Below are 16300 nucleotides of genomic sequence, written 5' to 3' on the forward strand. Positions count from 1 at the left end.
GATGTAAAGGATTTTAGATGATAGGAAAAAAGCTTCATGTGCAGGAAGCTGATGTTTTGTTGATTTCCAGGATGAAATAGCATCTCATAGAAACCATCTGTTCAGTATACAAATATTCTGTCACTGACTTTTACTTTTGGGGAACCAGACCCTCAGCATTGGCAGGGAGAAATTATTTTTCTCTCTCCCACATGGTATACTGGTTGCTTGCACCTACCTGGGCCTACCATTCTTACAAATTGATAAGATCATGATGAATTTGGTTGGTGTACACAGTGTTCCATATGGAAAGGCATTTCAGAATAACTGTGTACAATGACAATTTTTCTTTTATTTCTAGGAGCTATAACCCTTCCATGTCTTGCGAGTGGAATGTTTGCAGGAGGATATATCATTAAAAGATTCAAATTTACCTTGCTCGGAATTGCCAAATTTTTATTTTGTATCAATACTGTGACCCTCACACTATACCTAGTTAATTTTGCACTCTTCTGTGAAAACAAACCAGTTGCCGGTCTAACCTTGACCTATGATGGGTTTGTATATATCAATATATAGTTGCACAATGTATATGCTGTTGAATGGAAAAGATTGCAAGGGTAAAAATTATTTTTTAAAAACTACATAGTTTGTAACAATAGTTATCATTTATGGGGTGCTTACAATAAGCGATGTGTACTTTAATCCTAACTTTATAGACTAGAAGTGCAAGGTTTAGAGAGGTACACAAATTACATGGCTAGCAATGTTAAGATTTTGACTAAAATTTGAAGGGGGTTTTTTCTCCAAAATTCTTAGGCTTAATCATTATAATCATGGATGTATCATGAAATGAATATACATTACATTTTTTAAAGAAATTGATTTCCTCAAAATTCTTTTTTTAAGTCTTTTATTTTTTTAAGATTTTTAATTTATTTATCTTTAGAGGGGAAGGGAAAGAGAGAGGGACAGAAATATCAATGTATGGTTGCCTCTCATGTGTCCCCTGCCAGGAACTGACCTGCAACCCAGGCATGTGCCGTGACTGGGAATCAAACCTCAATCTTTGGTTCACAGGCCCGCGGTCAATCCACTGAGATACACCAGCCGGGGCTAAATGACATTTTCTAAAAGTGACTGAACTATCTATATTTACAGTTAATTTTGATGTTTAACAATTATCTTTACAAGAAAACATTTTCTTCCATTGTACTACTGAGTTCACCTTTTCTGCAAACAAATACTGCTTTTTCTGGCACTGTCTTTATTAACAGAATTGATAAATATCTTGTATATAAGTGCATATCAGAGCCTAGAAAACCTTTCATTGTTATTATTATCAAGTGTTGTGAATTATTCTGACTACTACAATCTCTACCCCAAATCAAGGGCAAGATTCCTGTGCATATGTATCATCTTGTAAATACAACCAACAGCTTAAGCTTAGGAAGGTTCATATTTGGGAGGGCTCCCATTGAAGTAACAAGCAAGGATCCTTGAATCACAGTTCAGTCACTATGCTCTTTAACCACTTATTGTGGGTTCTGAGCTTTTACACTCTAGATCCTATGATGTATCAACTTTAACTTGTCAAATATTCCCGTATTTCCTTACCTAAGCATCATCATGTTATTGGAGGCTGGCCAGTCTAGTCTTGCATTATCTCCTGTCTTCCTCCTAATCCTGACTGTGATTATTTCTATGCAGCACTACCTACTCTACTATTAGTTGAAAATACAGAGTACCTAGAGCATTGAACTTGAGGAGTAAAAGGACCTTAGGATTATGCAGCCCAACCCTTTTATATTCTCCTTTTTATTAGTTGAGACTCAGAGAAACTACAACTTGTCTGAAGTCTACAATGCCTTCAGATGGCACTACTTCCCATCATTGGTTCAGGGCAGGCTTTGTTTAGCCTTTAGCCAGTTCCCTAAAAACCAGTATAATAACTGTGCCATCTGTTCAAAAGAAGGCAGCTATAGTTCTGTGGAATATTTTTCAATCAGTAAAATTCAACAAAATACCTCCTTAAAAATCAAGGAAATGTATCTGTTACATCAATGCCTGCATGGATTTCACAGTCTGAGGAGAGCAAATGCAGGATTAGTGTCTTCAGCATCTGTGAAATGCTGGTCACTGGGGTTGATTCTGAAAGTATGAGTTAGTATAGAGAGTCTCAGAAGAGGGTCTGTAGGGGTCCCTGGGAGCTTATCAGAGTGTCAACAAATTTGGAAGTATTTTTAAAATACTAGCATGGCATTCACTTTTTCATTCGCATTTTCTCATGAATGTATAGTGGCATTTTCTAAGCCTGTGAGATAGTCAGCGAGGACACTCATCTGCTGGATACCAAATGTGTGCTTGTATATTTTCATGTACTAAAGTTTTCTTACCATTACTTTCCAGCAGAGTATATATCAGCAGATACAAGCCACTTGAACAGAAACTTTGAGGGCCCCCAACCTTTTGAGTGTGATGGGCTACTGAGAACAAAAACTTTGAGAACTGGCAAATTCATTTTTCCCCCAAAAAAATTCCTATGAGTTTAATATCATTATATATGACTTACAAATGGCAGAACTGATTTTAGGAAGAGCAGTCACATTGCCAAGACGTGAGAGAAGGAAGATGGGCACGGGAGTTTCTGATGGCAGTGTCTAGACCGCCTCATTAACCACTGAGCTAAACTACTCCCAGTCCTATGTCCCCGGGCGGAGTTAGCTGTTAGATGCTTTTTAGTAAAATGACTTATAATAGAATTTTGGAGTTTTAGAATCTACTCTTCTCTTTTTTCATGTAAATTAATTTCTCATTCTAAGATAATTGATCAACCCTTAATTATTATCAAGACTTTTACCAAAAACAAAAAAATTTATTTAAAAAAATTCACAAACAGCCCTGGCTGGTGTAGCTCAGTGGATTGAGCGTGGGCCTGTGAACTGAAGGGTCACGGTTTGATTCCCAGTCAGGGCACATGCCTGGGTTGCAGGCCAGTTCCCAGCAGGGAACCCACAAGAGGCAACCATACATTGATATTCTCTCCCTCTCTCCTTCCTTTCCCCTCTAAAGATCAATAAATAAAATCTTTAAAAAATTATAAGCAGAAAACTAATTATACAAAAGTTCTATTTTGTAATTTTAGTAGTGTTTTAAGATTAGATTTCATAAATATAACCATGTTTTACAGTAAGTCATTATAAAGCATGTTGAAGTTTTATTTTAAAAATATATGCAATTTTTCTAGTTTCTCTCAACGGATGGTATTTTTCTTAATTTTTAAAAAAATTATCCTCAAGGATTCTGCTTGAAGCATGTTGACTTATTTTCCTATGAAGTGAAAATATAGATTATTAAATTCGAATTAGTTGAATAACATTCACAGATTTATGGGATGTCACAGTGAGCTAGGAGGAGCCTTGGTCCAAGGCCATCGCCCTGCTGCAGAGAAACTGAGTAATGGAAAATGAAGTGACGGAATCACAAAGAAAAGGATGAGAAAAGTTTGAAATATAATGACCTCTTGTCTTCGTCTTACCTAACCTCTGTGGTTTCTTTTATTATTTTACCTTATCTAGATCAAAAATCATGTCTGGGTAAAGATGGAAGGTGACGAAGTTAATAAGCCCTATAAAACGTTGCCATTTTGGCATCAGTGCTCATCAGATTTTCCTATTGAATTAAAGGACAACCTTTGTCGTCTTTCGCCTTTTCTCACCTCCCCTCTCCCCTCTCTGCCCTCTTCTTACCTCTTCTTCCCTTCCTTTCCTTTTCTTCTTTTTACTTCCCCCTTTTGCCCTCCTCCTCCTCTTCCTTCTCTCTCTTTCTCTCTCTCTCTCTCTCTCTGTCTCTCTCTTTTTGATATATGTGTATCATAATTTCCAGAAATAATACAGTGGCATCTCACATAAGTATACCACGTTCTGATTGCAACTTAAACTGCAACTGTGATGAAAACCAGTGGGAACCAGTCTGTGGGAGCAATGGAATAACGTACATGTCACCTTGTCTAGCAGGATGTAAATCTTCCAGCAGCAATAAAAAGCCTATAGTGAGTACTAGATTTTTTTTCCTCCTCTCCTTAATCAAAATCACAGATATTGATTTAACAATTACTTATCAAACTTTCTATAATTGTAGCTTCAGTAAAAAAGATAAAAGAAAAAGATTTACAGTATTGTGTCCTTGTGATGGTTGCAATCTTGTATAAACAAAGCCTCATATAAAATTCTGCTTGGGTTTTATAAAATTTATGTAGAAATAGAACAAAATTTGACTTGGGACACAAATAGGATTTTCTGTTGCTTGAATTTTCATTGGGGGTTACTCGCATTTTTTTCCTCTTGAGTATATAACAGTATGACCTTTTAGAATTTAAATGCATTTAGGACATCTAAAAAGTTAGTGTGAGGGTGAGGGACAGCAGGGGGAGGTTAGGGGTGGAAGGATTGAGCAAAAAGGAAAAAGGACTCATGGACATGGACAACTGTGTGGAATTTGCAGAGGGTAAGAGGGTAAAAGGGGACTAAATTGTAATGGAAAATACACAATAAAGATAAAATTAAACCCCTCAAAATGTGCAGTTACTTTAAATGGATAATTACGATAATCCTTTTTTCTTTACTGAAATACTTAGGTTATTTCATATTCACTTGGTGTTTAAATATATAGTATTTAAATCTTGCACAGCAGTTTCTACAAATTACCATATACCGCAAGGTACTCTAGAAAACAGTATGTAATGGATCAGAAAAGTTTATTGCCTCGTTACTAGCATGGCTGGCTAAAGATGTCTCATCCTTGTTCTATATGTCTAGTTATATTCTCATAGAAATTACTTTTTTGAATAGCTATAGTATTCACAGTAGTATAAACACTTAGAAATAAAAAACAACCAACAAAAATAAAAGTAAAAACCCTCATTTGTTGAAAGGATATGATTTTAATTAAGTTGGAGGTACTTCATACCCTTCAGTAGTTTGGGGGAGTCCTGAGCTACCTCCTCGTCAACACTCCCTGCCTTTCCAGGAAAACTGTGTGCAATTTTGCATGTAGATCCTGACCAGTTTATCTCTAGCCTCACTACACTTTTGTTTTTCAAAGAAAGTAATCAAAGCTTTGTATTCACTTGACTATCCAACTCTAGCCTTCCAATTTTCATTTCCCCAAAGTTGGCAATTCTACCCAAGATAACTTGGTATTCTGCTAACCTAGTGCCAACATCTCACATAGAAATTCCATGGACTTCTTCACTCAAAATATCTCCTTCCACACAAATTATGGGTTTTCCCCAGTCTCTTGGGTCGTTCCCAGGAGTTGGGGATCAAATAGGGTTTTCTCTATTTTACCTCCAATCCACTGAATTTCTCACAAAGTAGGAGGGTCATTTCCTGGGCCCTTTTTTCTAGAACCAACATTGGCAATATCAGCTATGATTACTGCCTTCTACCACAGCCTTCTGCCTTTGATTTTCAATTTTTTCATCCTTTTCTTATCCATAGTTCTATTAATCATATTACTGAAGGTTACTGAAAATTTTTTTAAATAAAGCACCTAGATTTTTTAAAAATCGGACCATAAATTTGCACAAATATGGCTCAAGGACCATCTTTAAACCCCACATCACACTGAAAGTGCCCCATTTAATCTATGGTCTCACTTTGCCTATTAGTGGTGCCTGAGACATGATGTTAGAATCCAGAGCTTGGGTTAGTAGGGTGGCATTATCTTCTTAATATTGCCAATGGCTGTACATTTTGAGACTACTGGGGAATTGTTTTACCAAATCCTTAAACATAAGTTATTCTTAACCATTCAAAATAAGATTCTTTATATATAAGTTTGGTTTTATCAGCCGATAAGCTTGCTACATACAGGGATTTTCCCACATTATTCCTTGTAAAAAAGTAAAGCTTGGTTATCAGATAAGTATGGCTTCAAATTCTTCCTCCATTTTTCCTCCAATAATTAGCCTTTAGCACTGATAGGTTTAAACTTCCCTTAAACTTTAGCTTAGCTTAGACTCAGAAACAATTACTGAAGCTGGCTGTCCATATATAAAGTGCCTGCCAAATTAAATCTCTGAAATCATTTGTTCCTAAATTTCATCTTCCTGTCCTCAAACTATTAAGGTAATCTCTTAGGTTTACCTTCTCTGGTAATAATATCATCTATTCTCTAATCTGTCATTATGCTCTTAAACTTGGTGTTGGCTGGCCAAGGTCTGGCCCATTTCCCACCGGGCCCTGCCCCATTCCAAGGGGATGGCTCTAGTCCCAGATTTTTGGCATCTCCCAAAATTACTATATTTTCTGGATTCCCTGGGTAATCCCTCCTCAAACAATGTCCTTGATACTTAGTAGAGATTGTTAAAGAGAGTAAATAGGTGTGTTTTGGATAGTAAAAGTGAGTAGGAGGAAAATAGTAAAAGAATTTACACTAATGAGAAAATTATATACAGTTTCAAACATTATTTTAGTCTTTCTTAACTTTCGAAGCCAGCATGAATTAAATGTTAATGGTAAATTTCATTTTGTTTTCTAGAAAGGAACCCAGTAAAGTATTTTGCCTTTCAACTGTCAAGCAACTGTATTTTTAGGATATTTTCTTCATAAACTATAAATATTTTAGCTTGAATGAATGATACTTCTTAAATATAATGGACTATGTTTATAAATCAGTCATATTATACAAATATATTCTGTACTATCTCAAAAACTGTTTTGTAGGAATTTTATAACTGTAGTTGTGTGGAAGCAACTGGTTTCCAGAACAAAAACATCTCAGCAAAACTGGGGATATGCCCAAAAGGTGATCAGTGTGCACGAAAATTTTATATTTACAACGTAGTGCAGATCCTTAGTTCTTTTACCTCGTCGTTGGGAACCGCCTCAAGTATCATGCTGGTTTTTAAGTGAGTATCACTTTTTAAAAGCTTTTTTATGTATAGGAGACTATAAGCACACTCAACAACATACATTTTTCCACAATATATTTGGAACCCAAATTCCATTTTGTCACATTTTAATATTCTAAGAATGCATTTTCTTATAATTATTTTGATGCTTCAATGACATAATTAATAATAATTCGCCTCATGCTTACATGACAAAATATGGATTCTATACTTGCTCCTCTTACTAAGAGTATTAGAACAGACTAGTTGAAAATTGCCTTAATCCTTAAAGAATCTCTGTTGTGACTCTCAAAGAACTTTTAATTTTGAAAGCTTTACATCCCGATGATCCTATCAGAGTGAATTATCTATTGATTTATTGAAAGAAAATATTTGGGAACCAAATTGTATGATATAAGGTCTATAGTATTCCAAAGCTTTTAATCCACCCATAGAATGGTTTTTCATATAGTCTCTCAAATACCTTCACAGACAAGAAAAAAGTATGTGAACAGAATTCGTTCCTTTCTTCACTCATTAAACTAATATTTAGACCATGATGAATATCCCATGATGAATAAAACAGATGAAATATCTATTTCCATTCAATTTAGAGTATGACAAGGAAGTCTGACATTAGACAAATAAGCTTAAAAATAAATACATAATTATAAATTGTCATTGATACTGAAATGAAGGATAAAGGATGAAATGAAGGATGTATTTTTTTGTGAAATACTGTATTTTTATCCTGAAGTGGTAACTCATCAAATAAATAAGGGGAAAGTAATAATTATTATTATTCAGATCGTATCCTTTTAAAACAACTGAAAATAGAACTTTAAATAAAGTCAATTTTTTACTTGAAGGTTTTTATTCAACCCTGAAAACCAATGACACAGAAATGGTTTACTGTTGCACTCAGTTTGGCATTTTAAAGATGTTTAATGATTTTTTTTGCCTTTATTTTATTTCAGAAATGTTCAACCTGAACTGAAATCACTCGCGGTGGGTTTCCATTCACTCACTATACGAACGCTAGGTATGATAAATAGACAAATTATAAATTCAGAATATATAAATTTTCACATCCATGCTCAAAGACTGGGTGTAATTAATTTCAATTTAAAAAAACAGCAAAAAAGTATTAATTAAAATTATTTATATTTTTGTGGTCAATGACCAATAAGAGACAGAGGAAAACTGTGAACTAAAGGAGAATTTGATTGTTCATTCTAGGTCACGTCCATCTTCAACTAGAAAAAGGAATTACCATATTTGTTTTACACTCTTTCTAACAAGAGATGGGTGGTCTGCAAAGTTTGTTCTTCCTTTCAGATTTAGGAATATTTCTTCCCATAAGCAGAGTAGAGGGCCTTCCTTTTACACTGAGGAGGGGGGGGTAATGCCCCAAACAGCAGGTGGCCTGGGAATCTGGTCAGGCTAACACTGCAAAACAACTGAAGTAGATTTTCCCTGCCCCACTCCCCCCTGCTTGGTTCTCTAACTGGAGCAGCTAAATTTTATCAGAAGTGAAAAATGCAAGAGGAAGTGAGAACTAAAAGAATTGACTATTTTGGAATAAGGGAGTATTTTGAATGAAAGCTGAGGAAATTGCCTTTTTTGTTGTTGTCATTAAAGAGTAAGGCTGTAGACGCTTGAGGTTAAAAGCCTATTTCTAAATATTCACATGAAGTAACTAGCATACTATTTACCATTTACCTTTTAGACCACACAGATTCCTGTTAGTTTAACAACTTCCAGCTTTACTCCAGCACAATAGCGCATGCCTCTGTGTAAGACCTGTTAACATTATATGCTAACTCCTAGGAAGTGGGAAAAGGGCACCATTCACCTAGGGGCTGAGGTAGAAGGCTGGTCATGGGGTCATGGGGTCATGCACTAGTCAATGGCCTAGAGGCAATTTCTTATGACAAAAGGAAAGGGAAGTGGGAGGGGTCAGTCTTTGGTACCCTTGCAAGCAAAAGACAGAAATGTAACATTGTGGCCAAATTACAATGGACAAGTTGTGCAAGAAGTTTGGGGGAGGACCACAGATCCTCAAAGGTAAAAAGAGGAAATACAATGGGTCTGGGAGAGGAGAAAAAAGGTGCTGTAGGATTCCATCACAATTCCCTCCCCAGATTCCTCTCCTCTGCTTCTCTGATCTCACAGCCTCTGCCCATCCCAGCAACTCCCTCTCTCCAGATCCAATGGAAATGCCTTACTCTTAGAATCTAGAGCATAAAAGTGAGCATAGAATCTGAGGGTCAGTACTCCCTTTTGTTATGCTGAAATAAGACTGAGAATAAAGGAAGTTCCTCTAGTAATATAAAATTTTAAAAAAGAAATTTTGTCTTCTAGTTGCGAGCATCCTATTTTGATTTGTCCGATAATATGACACAATGGAACCCATCTGTTTCTATGGGAAAAGTGCTGGCTGACTACCAACTTCTGATTTAAAAACAATTGTCTTGAAACAATATATGCATACTTTTGGGGAGATCTATACCGTATGTTAGACGGAAAATGGTATTTGGAAAACAAGCTATTTGAAATTTTAAAATTCCAATAATGATTTAAGACCGAGTTTGTTGCCTAAAACATTTCATTCATTAAGTTTGGTCCAAATGATCATGTCCCTAAAATTTGGGTCAAATTACCAATGCTTAGAAGTAGGAGTCAATCTCAGAGGTTATTAAAATAGCAGTAAAAGTAGGTGTGCAATTCTGCTATAAAATCACATGCATGTTCCTGAAAAGACTCACAAATATAAAATCATAAACCATAAATAAAAATTAGGTTAGCAACAGGTCACGGGAGGCCCAATCATCACTACAATCAAAAGTCAGCACCACAGACTGTGACTGGGACAGCCAAGTCCGGTTCAGGAAGTGTTCAAAACACACCCCTTTGATGGAGAGAACTCCCGTGACACCCAGAAGGTGGACATGGAGCTCTGGGCCAAGAAAGGACAGGTTGCCAAGAGCCTAGCTTTGTGTGAGGCTTGGCCTGTGCTTCTTTGGGGAGGAAGTCCTAGTGTTGGCACTTACCTTTTCATTTTCTTAAAAATAAAGTTGAAAAATCTCTTGCCTTGGCAGCAGTTGAGGTCTTTTCATTTCCTTGTGAAGTCGTGTCTATTCCCACTCTTCCAGCTCTCTTTGCCAAAAAGAAAAATATTGCACATGAACTAATATCATGTTCATGTTTTACTAACAATATTCTCCTTTTCACCAATCAGGCATTATAAGGACAGAGTATAGAGGCATATAAATAGTGTTCTTTTGTGTGGTGACAAGGTGAGAGCAGAAAAAAAGATGTCTGTGCTATCATTTATGGTTTGAGCTTTTGCGATTCCTCTTTTATTTTATTTTATTTTATTTTATTTTCTTAAAGGTTTTATTTATTTTTATGGAGAAGGGAAGGGAAGGAGAAAGAGAGGGACAGAAACATCAATGTGTGGTTGCCTCTCTTGTGCCTCCCACTGGGGACCTGGCCTGCAACCCAGGCATGTGTCCTGACTGGGAATCGAACTGCTTTGCTTCACAAGCCCACACTCAATCCACTGAGCTATACCAGCCACAGCCCCTTTTTATTTTTTATTTAATTTATTGGGGTGACATTGGTTAATAATATTATATAGGTTTCAAGTGTACATTTTTATGATACAAGATCTGGATATTGCTTTGTGGACCCACCACCCACAGTCAGTTCTTCCCATCACTATATTTTTGACCCCCTTTAGCCTTTGAGCTGTCTGATTACCTTGATTCTTGAGTAGAATTAGGCCAAAACAATGAACGAGTTTTCCAAACTTCTTAATGTTCACTTAACCCAAAATGTATCCACATGGAATATCACACCATCGCATTTGAAAGGTGTTTCTTGGCTTGACACCTCACTTCATGTTGCAGGAGGAATTCTAGCACCTGTATATTTTGGGGCTCTGATTGATAGAGCGTGCATGAAGTGGTCCATCAACAGCCATGGGAAGCAAGGTTCTTGTAGGATGTATAATCCCAAATTATACGGGTAAGTTGTCACTATTATATTTCATTAATCTATTATTCCTTTGTTGCTTTTAATTCTTAAAAGATGAAATATTATTGTCAGTATAATAATGTTAATAAGTATATCTGCCATTTAATAAACTGTACCCAGTACCGTATCAGGCAATCTAATGCCTCATTTTAATACTCAAAAAAACTGTACAAGAACATTTGTCTTCTTTTTTTCTTCTAAAGAAGCTAAAATATGAGTAGTATTTAAATATGGAAAAACTAAAATTTTTAGAGAATGAATAATGTGTTCAAAAATCACACAGCTAATAACAAAAAGATCTGGGATTTCTACTTAAATCATTTTGTTTCCAAAACCTCTCCTAACAATCAACAGCAACAGTTACGTTCAATGTCCTCTGGCTTCTCTCAGAAGATGCAAAATGATCAATTGGGGCCCTAGTCATAGGTCAGTTGGGAACAAAAAGGGAAGGATCATATCTATACTATTCTATTCATAAGAAAACAAGCAGGTAGCCATCTAGAAAAAAATTGCGGCAATAATACCTTAACTTTAAATAAAAATTAACTGCTGATTAAACAAATACATAAATTTAAAATTTGAAAAAAGAAGTATTAGAAGAAATGGTGATAGAAATTATTGGAAGAAATAAATTCTAGGAAGCAAGATCATGTTTCCAAGTGTGACCCCAAACCTCCAAAACTATTATAGAAAAAAATAAAATATTTCAAAAATTCTGTATCACAAACATCTTAAACAAAGTTCAGAGACAAAAGATAAACTGGAAAAATTATTTGTTATTCACAACACAGATACAAGACAAATGTCCTAAAGAGCTCTTTATATGGAGTTCTCAAAATCTGAAGATAAACACCACTAAATGCTGGCAGTGGTGTGGAACAACAGAAACTCTCATTGCTGGTAGGAGGGCAAAATGGTACAGCCAGTTTAGATAATAGTGGGACAGTTTCTTACCAAGCTAAACATAGGCTCATCATATAATCAAGTAATTGTGCTCCTAATTATTTACCCAGATGAGCCGGGAACCTCTGCACACACAAAAATCTTCACATGTATATCTGTAGCAGCTTTATTCATAATTACCAAAAGATGAAAGCAACCAAGGTGTCCGTAAATAAATAAATAAATAAATAAATAAATAAATTGGGGTATACTCATAGAGCAGAATATTATTAAAAATTTAAAAAATGGATTTTGTTCATCAATTTTGTTCATTAGATTCTACATATAAGTGAGACAACATGGTATTTCTCTTTCACTGACTAGCTTATTTCCTTAGCATAATACTCTCTAGGTCCATCCATGCTATTGCAAAAGGTAAGATTTCCTTCCTATTTATTGCCATATGGTACTCCATCGTGTAAAAGTACCACAGCTTTTTTATCCACTCATCTACTGATAGGTACTTGGGCTGTTTCCAGATCTTGGCTATTGTAAATAATGCTTTTATGAACATAGTGTAGATACATTCTTTTGAATCAGTGTCACAGGTTCCTTAGGATATGTTCCCAAATGGAATCACTGGGTCAAAAAGCATGTCCTTTTTTAATTTTTTGAGGAAACCCCATACCGCTTTCCACAGTGACTGACAGCATCAGAGGGGATGTGCCAGGTACTGGATGAAAGAAGGTGAAGGGATTAGCCAAAGAACATATATGCATGGCCCATAACCACAGACAATAGTGTGACGATGGCCTAAGCAAAGGGGTGTCAAGGACTGGGTGGAAGAGAGCAAAGGAGAAGAAATAGAGACATCTGTAACAGTTTAAACAATAAAAATAAAGTTTAAAAAATAAAGTGTGAAAGGGAAAAATGGAATGAACTATCAAGCTTAAAAAAGACAAGACAGACACTGAAATGCATATCGAAGTAAAAGAAGGCTGTCTGAGAAAGCTACGTACCTTATAATTCTAACCATATGATCTTTCCTAAAGTCTGCACCATTCTGGCAAGCTGGAAATAACTAACCCTCTTTGTAACCCTAGGAACTTTGGAGCTCACTCACAGCCCTCATCACTTTTCCTTTGGCTTCTTTACCTAAAGTACTTTGGAAAGTAATTGCTAAAAAAAGAGCTGTGAATTCACCAATGAATACACAGCCAAAAGTTACATTATTGCCTCATGATTTGGGGGATTTGTTATTTGGAGGTAATCAGATAATTGTTCACTGATTTTATCTAGCACAGACATATATGAACAATCCCTAATCTAAGAAATAGACATGCATATTGATATCAATCCTAAATTTAAACACAACTCATTCAAATTTTCTCAGTAACAATCACATAACAAGAAACTCATTCATTTTTCTTGATATCAATGGAATATTTGAAATGCTTAATATTAGCATATTACTACTTGATATAACCCAAGCATGAAGCAAATATATTGGAAGACTTTTAGATATTGCTTTCATCATACCCAGTACACCACAAGATCCTACTGAAATTTTGATAAACTTAAGTTTAAAAAGGTCAAAATTATATAATTAACTAATGTCATTCACCTTCAATTAAACCTTAATTATTCAAAAAAAAAGTTTTTGTACAAAGCTCATCATCATTTCGTTACCACTCCCAGGAGGCCAGTGAGTGCTCCCTGATGTACGAGGTCAGTGGTCACCCATCTTTCTTGCTCATTATAATCTCCTGAGCAGCTTTAAAAAATACTAATTTCTGTGTCCCACCTCTAGATGTTTTGATTTAATTGGTCAAGGGGGTGGTCTGGGCACAGTAGTTTTTAAGTCTCTTCGGGTGATTTTCATGTGCAACCAAAGTTGAGACTCACAGGAGTAGACCATGTGTGCTACGTCACTTTGAAATATCCCCATAGGCCGCACTGCAGGGCATTTTACGCTTCCTAAGTCTAAAAGGTAAATGTTGGCTCCTGGTTTGATCTGAACAGTTTCAATTTGCTTATCTCACAGTCAATTCATTTTCTTTATAATCTATCACATTATATATAAAATCTTGCTTTGAGAAAGTTAAACATTCTAAATATACTTAACCTGTATTTTTTGGACTATAAGATACACTTCACCCCCCCCCCAACTAATTTGGGAGAAATAATGGTTGTTAATGAATGCTGCTGTTGAGTTCTGTTTACATTTACACTGGTGAAATATTATGTTATTTATGCTATTAAATATTTTATCACATTTTTGCTTCAAAAAATTTTTTCCTATTTCTTTCTCTAAAACCTAGGTGCATCTTATGGTCTGAAAAATATGGTACTTTATAGAAAGCACTTGGGAAGATCATTAACTACTTTTAGTTTCTGTGGCTTAATATTCTTTGTAAAATAATAATTCTTTGTGCTCCAATTAAAAAATCACTAGAATTGCTACTTTAATATTTCCATGTATAATTTCAAACATCATTTTTTCTTTTTTTCTTTTGAGGTCTTCTGCCTACTGGAGAGAAGCATTATAAATTGTTTCACAGAATTTAAAATAAAAATGTACCTTTTCTCTTCACAGAAAAACCTACTTTGGCTTGATTGGATGCTTCAAATTTGTAACAGTTATTTTGTTTATTGTATTAATTTATGCTATGAAAAAATCTATCAAGAAAAAGACACCCAAGCATCAGGAAATGGAGGAAAAGCTGAGAATTAAGTGAACTTAGAATTCTTAAATAATGATGGACATTCCCGTACCTTCTCCCAGAGCAGGCAGTGAACCCTGTAAAAGGAGGGGGAAAAAAGTCTTCTGTTGCTGTGTTTCAACCAGTACTGTATTAATTCAATAGGATGTTATTTTTGAGCATTTTCTGGTTCTTTTACTGACTATTCCCACACTCATTACACATGATGGGACAATGAATTACCTGTGAATTTATAATAATGAAACAAACTATAAATGAAATCAAATGGGAATATTCATAGTTATATGATTGCATTTGTAGTTAAGACTAGAATATATGATCCATACACATTTCCAGTGCGAGTAGTATGTAATAGAAGAAAATGTACTTGCTCAGGTAATGTAACTCAATAAAACCAGTGACTCAAAGAGAATAGGTAGCGGTGAAAAAATAAGGAGAGAAAGTTATAGCATAAACAAGGAGAAAAGCATAATATCTTCACACACAAAAAAAGCCCAGTTTGGATTGTGTCACTCAAGCCTGAAGTCTCGTACAATGGAGTATTTACACTATCACAATGTCCATCATTCATGTACTAAGTCATATATTTCACAGACCTTATTCATTTATAATTCAAAATTGAGTTTTATCTAGCAACCTCAGTGCATCTTCTTCTGACTTCCCATTAAAATACTGCTGAAAATAGAGAAAGACAAAATTTGCAAGCTGTGATTGTCAGACAACATATTGTAGAATGTGTTGTTTATTTGGGGCTCGTGGAAAAAAATTAAGAAAAACTGATATTAACATGAAAAAGCAAAGCCCATCTAAAAGATATGTCTTTCACATGGTCAAAAACAAGCAGGGGTGGAAATGGGAGAGAAGTGGGGAGGGATGGAGGGGTGGGCTGGGATGGGAGTAAAAGGCAGAAAACTGTACTTGAACAACAATTAAAATAAAAGTAAAGTAAAAAAAACCATAAATAAATAAATAAAAGATGTGTCTTCATCTCATCTGTCTGTTCTCTGGAAGAAGTAGAGTCTGCACCAGATAATTTATGAGCTGTCTCTAAATTACAAGTTTTTATTGTGTTTATTGGTTTGTCTTTGATGCACAAAGAGACGTCTTTCACATCCCTACAAGTAGAACAAGGGCACTGAAAGAGAACAAATATTAGAATATCACATTTGCTACTGACAGCAGCATTATTATAATGAATGCTAGAAATCATAGTGTTTATCCCAGTAGGTCAAAAGAAATATTTGGGGGCACCAGAATTACCTGTGCAACTTTTTTTTAAAGGACCCAATCTTAAATCCACCCTGGAGATTCTGATTTGAAGCATTTGTGATACAGTTTTGGACATCTTTTTTCAAAAAACAAACCTCTGTAGAGAATTCTTGATAAAGAGATACAGAAAACCAAACTGTAGGGTAAGGGGATAGGTTCCTGAGTACAGTTAAGTCACACAACTTGGCTAGGATCTAGGAACTGGCCTGGGAGTTATATAATCAACCTAGTATCAAGCTGCAGACCTAAAAAGAGATTCATTAATCACACAGGCAGAAACTTCAAAAACCACTCCATTACTAGCTTACCAAATAACATGTCTAGTGGGATCCTATCTCAGTATAAATAGAGAGAGAAATTATGAAGCATTTTTTTAAATGCAAATAAAAGCAACATCTCAAATATTTATTTATTCAAGAATTATTGAGTGTTAAACATCTATCAATAACAGTATAAAACATAATAACAAATACAAACAAAGGACACTCATAAAACTTACACTTTAAAAGGA

General features: G+C 35.3%; 1 protein-coding gene across 1 annotated transcript in view; it reads left to right on the forward strand.

Annotated features, from left to right (window-relative positions):
* LOC119042835 (solute carrier organic anion transporter family member 1B3-like) overlaps positions 1-14596 on the forward strand; it is a 44024-nt gene extending 29428 nt beyond the window's left edge. The window contains 7 exon segments of the mRNA XM_037136641.2: positions 341-536; positions 3865-4030; positions 6708-6892; positions 7852-7916; positions 10789-10906; positions 14394-14473; positions 14476-14596. Of these exon segments, the coding sequence (XP_036992536.2) occupies positions 341-536; positions 3865-4030; positions 6708-6892; positions 7852-7916; positions 10789-10906; positions 14394-14473; positions 14476-14531 (866 nt within the window). The 3' untranslated portion in view covers positions 14532-14596.
* The last annotated feature ends 1704 nt before the right edge of the window (positions 14597-16300 follow it).

The sequence above is a fragment of the Artibeus jamaicensis genome, unplaced genomic scaffold, assembly GCF_021234435.1.
Source record: "Artibeus jamaicensis isolate MK-2021 breed Jamaican fruit bat unplaced genomic scaffold, CSHL_Jam_final contig_233, whole genome shotgun sequence".
Classification (NCBI taxonomy): Eukaryota; Metazoa; Chordata; class Mammalia; order Chiroptera; family Phyllostomidae; genus Artibeus; species Artibeus jamaicensis.